General features: G+C 37.1%; 1 protein-coding gene across 1 annotated transcript; it reads right to left on the reverse strand.

Annotated features, from left to right (window-relative positions):
• Positions 1-6,831: 6,831 nt before the first annotated feature.
• Positions 6,832-8,745, reverse strand: LOC138331502 (ciliary microtubule associated protein 1A-like). Its single transcript, XM_069279181.1, has one exon. It carries the CDS (start codon positions 8,424-8,426, stop codon positions 7,704-7,706), a length of 723 nt encoding a protein of 240 aa, XP_069135282.1. The 5' UTR covers positions 8,427-8,745; the 3' UTR covers positions 6,832-7,703.
• Positions 8,746-9,067: the final 322 nt, after the last annotated feature.

Consider the following 9,067-nt stretch of genomic DNA (forward strand, 5'->3'; position numbering starts at 1 on the left):
GTAGTTGTTATTTCGTCAGTATTAAACACACTTGTTGTAGGTAATGCGCACGTTTTACTTTAACCATCCACGATATAGTGAGATACAAAACAGAAATACATATACCAGTACATTATGTTAAGCCATTTTTATACAGAAAACGTATTATTACAGTAAAAATAATTCAAGTTGACACTAGACTAATCATAGCCATTTGAACACATGGAGTGTAGTATAAATAGCACTGTTGGTAGAAAGTTGAACTATACAGCATATTTGTTAAAAGATAATTAAATGTTTGTGAACGAGCTGAAGAAAAAGAAATATATATGCATCGCTGAAGCGCTAAAATAAATTGCTTTATCGTTTACTTTACACGAGAAAGTTTATTTTAAAACCCAAAAATGTTTAAGTGTTCAATCATGGATGCATCCGAACAAAAAACACCAGGTAGTCGAACACTCGATTTCAATAAATCTCCGAGATATCCCGGATATGTCAGAAACAAAAACAATACTTTGTGTTACCGGGATAGTGATAAATGAAGTCTTCACACCGTTTTGCACAAAAATTTCTTGTAAACGTTTGATGTAAATGAATAGACAGTTGATGCAACATTTGCAGGTGACGTCTGCTGTAACTTTCCTTCAAAACGACGATGCGACAATAGAGCTGTAAATTGACTGCACGGCGTTTTCTACTATTACAAAATGTTCGTTGTATTGCCCCTATGACCAAGTCGTCCAACTGTCGATAGCCTACTTTCTTAATGTATTTAGATAGGACTTGGTATTATGAAATACACTAGGCCTAGTGGATACTGCCGCATGATTCTGTGTCTGATAAAAACGTCACGGATCTGACTGGAGCTGCCCGAAGGTTGGGCACGCCGTCCCCACGGTCTCGTATAATTCCGAGGGTCCGGCAGTCCCTATGGTATGCTGAGGTTTGGTGTTTGTTTAATGGTGGTACAATGCTATCACTCCAATGACCAAACTGAACGTTTTCTCTCCTTCGTTGTGTTGAACTCTTCAATGCCGACTTTGATTGTTTAGGACACAACCCCACATTGCCAGTTGTATTTGATAGTTTCCGAGAAATTCGGAATTGTCCTTCATCTTGAACCACATTTTCGGATTGTTCACAAGCATTTCCTGCCAACCGGAAATCATTTGAACACCGGAGGTCAAACCACTGAGATTTGTTTTCTGAATTTTTTTTCGAAATGTCATCGTTTTGGTCAACGGGGACACCTTTAAAGCCCATCAGATCAGCGTATCCGTCTATTTTAGTCGCGTTTACAGAAAACACTATCCTTCCTCCATCCTTACGGCTGCTGAATGGTGCTGATTTTGTTGCTTTGTTTCCACTAGAAAGTGAACTTTTTTGACGAATCATAATTCTGTGTTATTGCCAACACGCTTAAGATTCAAAATGGCGACCTCTTGTGCTCTTCTCGGTGAAATTTTAATCTTGTCATTCAAACACTATCGGCATTATTCGCTGTGACGTATTTACAGAGTACACACATTTAAGTTCATTCGCATGAATGGGAAGTAGCGGGGTTTTTATGTAGTCTATTCACTTCCCATAATGAGCGTTGTTAAATTGTAATCATTACGACAAAAAGGTGCATATACTGTATCAAAGACTTGTACATATGGCAGGTGCAATTGGCCAAGTCGAGTCCAACACCTCCTTCTATAGGCAAGATTAATTATCGCGTGCCAATTATTTCTGTACCTGTACAGTAATATGGGGTAAGTCGAGCCGTTAATTTATCTGATTTAAAATACAAGTACCTATTCAAGTATGTACTTATATTGTATACTTATGTATATCCGTATCGTTACACAAAGAAGTGTCTCCGGACCCCGGGACGGTTTACAGATTAGACAATCTTAATAGCAATTTACTTTCACGCATGTACTCACTAATCACAGATCCCTATACCAGTGGAGCCATTGATGTCAAACATTTACAAGACGATATTTTATCATTGTGATGAATGCTATTGTACGTAACGTATACAAGTTTTGATACTTCACAAGCAAAATTTGAATATAACATGACCAGGATGGTTCGCTTCAATGACTGTTCATTATGCTGCGTTCATTGAGTTTTGAATACGTTTTCTGATCGAACAAATCCTTCTAATGTCTATTTATGGGGTTTTTGCATCGTTCATATTACAGAAAAATAATTCATTAAGGGTCAATTACATTTAGTTCTATCGACTTATCCCCATGTTCTGTAAAGAATGTTCCAAATTGGGGTACAATTTCCCCATGTTCTGTATGAAATGTTCATATTTAGGTAACATTTCCCCATGTTCTGTGTGAAATTTTCATATTTGGGTAACATTTCCCCATGTTCTGTATGAAATGTTCATATTTGGGTAACATTTCCCCGTGTTCTGTATGAAATGTTCATATTTGGGTAACATTTCCCCGTGTTCTGTATGAAATGTTCATATTTGGGTAACATTTCCCCATGTTCTGTATGAAATTTTCATATTTGGTTAACATTTCCCCGTGTTCTGTATGAAATGTTCATATTTGGGTAACATTTTCCCTGTGTTCTGTATGAAAATTTTCATATTTGGGTATATTTGGTAACATTTTCCCTATGTTCTGTATGAAATGTTCATATTTGGGTAACATTTCCCCATGTTCTGTATGAAATGTTCATATTTGGGTAACATTTCCCCATGTTCTGTAAAGAATTTTCCAACTCGAGGGTAAATTTTTCTCATGTTCTGTATGAAATGTTCCATATTGAGAGTAAAATTTTCTATTGTTCTGTAAAGAATGTTCCATATTGGCCATATTGGGAGTAAAATTTCCCAATGTTCTGTAAAGAATGTTCCATATTGAGAGTAAAATTTCCCCATGTTCTGTAAAGAATGTTCCATATTGGGAGTAAAATTTTCCCATGTTCTGTAAAGAATGTTCCATATCGGGAGTAAAATTCCCCATTGTTCTGTAAGAAATGTTCCACATTGGGGTAAAATTTAACCCATGTTCTGTATGAAATGTTCATATTTAGGTAACATTTCCCCATGTTCTGTGTGAAATTTTCATATTTGGGTAACATTTCCCCATGTTCTGTATGAAATGTTCATATTTGGGTAACATTTCCCCGTGTTCTGTATGAAATGTTCATATTTGGGTAACATTTCCCCATGTTCTGTATGAAATTTTCATATTTGGTTAACATTTCCCCGTGTTCTGTATGAAATGTTCATATTTGGGTAACATTTCCCCGTGTTCTGTATGAAATGTTCATATTTGGGTAACATTTTCCCTATGTTCTGTATGAAATGTTCATATTTGGGTAACATTTCCCCATGTTATGTATGAAATGTTCATATTTGGGTAACATTTCCCCATGTTCTGTAAAGAATTTTCCAACTCGAGGGTAAATTTTCTCATGTTCTGTATGAAATGTTCCATATTGAGAGTAAAATTTTCTATTGTTCTGTAAAGAATGTTCCATATTGGCCATATTGGGAGTAAAATTTCCCAATGTTCTGTAAAGAATGTTCCATATTGAGAGTAAAATTTCTCCATGTTCTGTAAAGAATGTTCCATATTGGGAGTAAAATTTTCCCATGTTCTGTAAAGAATGTTCCATATCGGGAGTAAAATTCCCCATTGTTCTGTAAGAAATGTTCCACATTGGGGTAAAATTTAACCCATGTTCTGTATGAAATGTTCATATTTGGGGCAAAATTTTCCTGTGTTCTGTTAAGAAATGATCCATATTGGGTGTAAAATTTCCACATATTCTGTGAAGAATGTTCCATCTTGGGGGTATAATTTTTCCGTGTTCTGTATGAAAAGATCCATATTTAGGTTACATTTCCCCATGTTCTGTATGAAATGTTCCATATTGAGGCTAAAATTTCCTGGTGATCTGTCCTGGGGTACTTGATTTGTAGATTGTGTACAGTTCATATTTAACTGTCATATCAGCAACCCAACACGAGACTTAGAACGAAATTCGTCATGCGATGCAGAAGTTTTCAACGCATTTGTGTACCAAGGTCGTCGTGTGTCTTGCTGCATGGTAATCTGTTTTAATACAGTTACATGCCCTTGCGGATATGTATTGATTGTGTATACGGGCATAACGTCATTTTTCAGAGAATACAAAGTAATTTTTCTTCAAGAAATAACGGCGTCACACCAAGATTAACTACTTGCAAGGGCAGATAACTCTGTATTATGCTAAAAACGACATACAAACTCTGTTCTTGCATTACCTGCTAAAGTAACAGTGACGTGACCGAAACTAGCCATCGCAGTCCTCACGTGGTGCGAGATAGATAATTTATACTGAGATACTTAATTATTACAAGGAGTTGTTACTTACCGACACAAGGTTTCACCAAAACAGATCAAACCAGACATTCAACGGACAGCATACATCAAATCCACCCGTCGTTAGCACTGGTTGGTCTCATTGGAATTAAGACATAAATCCAGCCACTGGAAGTAAATTACTGACAGTTTAAAAAGAATGGGAACATTGAGGCTCTTTCTAGTCAGGATCCTTGGATGCTGCGTACCATGTGGATAACAATGAGACTCGGGTAATTTATACTACATTTTGTACAACAAGGGTATTCTTGAAAAATAGTCCTTCTATTAAAGTAACAATGTAAGATATTGTAAACGACACCCACTTAGAGGAATGTGTTAGTACAATATTATCAGTACACGGATGGAATACTATGTAGATTGAACCACAAGTGTACTAGATAGTGGGAAACGTTGCAGAAGAGTTACCGATGTACGGCAATTAATGGTAACTATTGACCATTGGATAGAGTAATTACATGCAGTCTCACAGTTGATTGAAAACACTTCCAGTAGGCAATCGCGGAAGGATCATGCATAATGTAGAGGTTTTGTCTCTTGTCTATCGACCGTGTTTCCTTCCTTGACCCAAACTGTTGTGGAACTCGCCATCACTGGATAGCCTCACCTTCTTTACTGTTGTATTTGCTGTTACCATTGGACATCATATAAAATTTATGTTGTGGTCATATTATCCCTTGACAACATCGTCACATGACCTTGAATCTTGGGATCATATCTCGTCACATGACCTTGAATGTTGTGGCCATATTCATCGTATCATTTGCCAACATAGTCGCATGACCTTAGATGTTGTGGTCATATTCATAGTATCATTTGACAACATCGTCGCATGACATTGGATGTTGTGGTCATATTCATATATTATGCTTTGGCAACATCATTACATGACCTTGGGCGTTGTTGCCATATTCATGCATTATCCTTTGGCAACATCGTGACATGACCTTGGGTGTTGTGACAATTAGGTTGTAGGCGCCAGTGTTTAACATAGTCATATAGGACTCTTGTTGTCGTAGTTTTTGCTTAATTGATATACAATTTGACGTTCTAACTTGGTCGTAACTGTTAAAGAGTAATCATATTACCATATTTTATGTTGGTCAGAATTGTCATGTCGAATGGTACGATCAGAGAACACCTGTCATCATCTTTTCAATCGCAAACTTTCGCTATTTCGCTTCGAAGTATTCCCGAGCATTTTACATTTTTAGGTTTCGTAGCGGAAATAAATAGTTATTTTTCATGGTATTTTCTCAGCCAATGGTCCTAGATTAAGATGAAGTAGATAATATACATGGACCTAGACAATGATAGATCACTTAGGATTTCATGTATTCTGTTTGTGTGAGTTACCTAACTTCATCAGGATGATTGGAATATCTAGTTAGTTCCGCTATATCTGATTACATTAACGTGATGGTATTAGTCTATCTACAGGACAATGGAAGTCACATAATTTGGCAGGTCACAACGAGAACACGCTAACCTATTGTATCGTGGGGAGGGGGCGGAATTAAATGATGACCCCATTTAACCTGATGGAACCCGATGTTACACATTGATAATGGTTTACTCTGTATAACAATCAATACATTACAGAAACCGGATAATGCAAACCAATCTTTCACATTTAATACCTTTCGAGATTTCCATCTATAAAGGTATTTGTGGATATTGATTTTCGCAGAATAGAAATGTAACTGAAATGCATTGTCATGTACACGAGGCAGACATCCATTCGTGAAGATAACCTTCGCTTATTTACTTTGATTGTCAAAGTAGATGATTTACTGTACATATACGGATATAACTCATTGTAATGATTTGGTGACATCTTTCACAAGTATGAAGTTACACTATACTCGTAAATGTTATAAACATTGCCGTTGCATGGTTTAGCAGGATTGCTATAATAAAATCGCTAACTCATCGGATACCTTTACCACCCTCTCGTCAATGGCGACTCAGACTTAATTGGATATAATCATTTTGTTTATCTACCCGGAGGCGATTTGGACTCACATTGTCAATATCGATAAGCAATAGATCTGTTTATAGAATTTCAATAGATACAACTGTATACTTACAACACTGCATGTTTAATGCAGGATTTACTCGGATATATCATATTAACGAATAAGGTATTGGTGCAATAAAGTGGAAAACAATAACTAAACAAACTGCAGGAACACAACGCATTAATAACGTGTCACTTAAAATCGTTTTTAAAGGACAAGCAATTTTGCTATTCTAGCGAAATGCGTCAAATATGTTGAATAAACTGCGTCATTTTTCTCAATATGCATATCAAACATATAAAAACGGAATTTAATTGGTAAAGTTTCTTGTTTGAAATAACTTGAGGTCATTTCATTACAATATGTTGAGCTTATTGATCTGGTCGTTTAAAACCCATTTCATGTATTTTACATAATGTACAAAATAATAATAAAATTTGCAAAAATAAACATTATGAGATTGTTAACGAAGTTTTATTAACTAAAATTAACAAAAAAGGGTAATACATGTGTATAGAGCTATTGCCTGCAGTAAGGTTATATTAGGAACAAATCAACATAAACAATCGAAATCTAACTTTATAGTATTCAGTTATATCATTAAATGTAAATACATGTTATACTCTATGAGCAATAATAAAAAAACCGTGTAAGATTCGCCGTTATATATAATTACATAAGTATGGCAGGAAAAAAAAACTACTGCACTTTTACCCTTGGAAAGCCTGAGCCGGGACAATGCAAATTCAATAATGTAGTTACATGTAATGGATAAGCGTGTATAATTATAAAAGTAAAACAATTATATCTTATTCACCAAAAACGAGTTACTAGTACAGATACCAATGAATAATATTGACATATCACAGTTTAATATCACAAAATATAGGCACTTTGGATAGGCCTATCCAAATTTATAAGTTCTCATATGTGAACTTATAATTATAGGCATGCGTACAATTACTACTTCCGGTTAATATAAATCTCTACTCGTTTGTCATTTTCTACAAGCCTAAAAGGCAAATCTGTGATCAGGTTCACATTAAAGTATATTCAAACCATTGTTGATCAGTCAGCACCAACAATCCAACTTGTTAATATAACACTAATCTCGGTCTAGAACTCTTGACTTCCGGTAACGCTTACTTCTTACTTCCGGTTCTTGTCATTAAAGCCTCGTCGCTTTACAGAAGTTGTCCCATTGACTTAATTTATAACGATGTAATTCCAATCGTATATGACATTTTACACTTCTATGTCACATTGAATGACTCCTTGGTACTTATTCGCCTTCACCAGTTGTTTTCCGCGCGAGTGTTTAACCTGCTATCATCAGAGTTGTGTAGTTTGAATGCTTCATACCAAAACTGCATCCCGACCCTCGGGATTGTCTATTGGGTTGGTAGGCCGCGGGACCAGGGTTCCGAGACTTGTCCTGTATACTCCCACACCTAGGTCGGATGCTGTATGCCGGAGGTCTTGGGTTATATATTTCAGACTTAATGACCCCATATGTCCCGGGGCCTGGGGATTTACCGTGGCTAGCTGTTAGTGCACGCCTGGTACCCAGACTATACATTGGAGCCTGTCTCTTGCCACTCTGCACAGTTTTTCCGATCCCACCGGGAACTTTGTAGCAATTTGGTCCCGGGGTACGGCCAGATTGTCGGCTCCGATGGCGACCTCCAAAACTGAAGGCGTTCCTTGGATTCCTATTGGATTTTTCTGGATTGTACGCCCCTGGTCCAGGGCTTCCATGTTTCGACTTTGAAGGATGTCTTCCACTTATAGAATACTTGGGAATGCCGTCGATTCCAGTCCGGTATAGTTTAGGATTTGGATAGTATTTGCTTGGCCCAGGACTACGGTCCTTTTGATTCCGACCCACACGATGTCCAAAAGTGTGGGCGGGTTTCATCACATGAACACTCCGGGGGTCGTGAGATTTCTGACCCACAAGTCCAGGTAATCCATAAACAGGCCCGGGACTGGAAAATGTTGCTGCTATAGGTCCCCGAGGGTGGGTAGTACGGTACGCCATGTTTTATACGAATGTCTCTTTCACCTACTAAAGATTCAGTTCATCCCCGCCTTCGCTGAATACACGAATGGAATATATTCCCTTGGTTGCGGTTCAATCTCATTAATTTTTCATGATATATGACAAACACTGTCGATTCAGTATCCACAAGTATATGTCCAACTTGAGTTTATCACGGAACTGACTCTTACCAACGATGTAAACACCCGGAGCAGAATCAAAACAACAGTTGCTATATATATTACAGACCTTACGTGAGTTAGTGATAATTCAGTGTAAATTTATTCGTGTAGTCTGCATGTAGAGACTCGAAAGCTCTTAAACAGAAATTGTTCTGGTGTGACACCAGTTTTAAAGGTCCTACCTATGTACATAGGTATTTCTATTCTTAGACATATTATTATGTATCCACGGTTCAATACACATGTCCACGAGCTCACGTTTGAACTTTTATTGGCGCATAATGGACATTTAAATCCATGCCTATGTTGACAAGGCGTCCACCACGGGAAGTGCTGACAGTCTGTGCGAACCTCTTAATCACTGGGAATCACACCTGTCAAATACCTTAACGTAGCAATTAACAAAAACAATAATGATACAATCTGATCAGCAACATCGAATTATCTCGCTAGGTAATA

Source organism: Argopecten irradians, chromosome 1 (assembly GCF_041381155.1).
Source record: "Argopecten irradians isolate NY chromosome 1, Ai_NY, whole genome shotgun sequence".
NCBI classification, from domain to species: Eukaryota; Metazoa; Mollusca; class Bivalvia; order Pectinida; family Pectinidae; genus Argopecten; species Argopecten irradians.

What these genes read in the sequence shown, in the direction of transcription:
- LOC138331502 (XM_069279181.1), bottom strand. Translation starts at nt 8,426, where the DNA reads ATGGCGTACCGTACTACCCACCCTCGGGGACCTATAGCAGCAACATTT.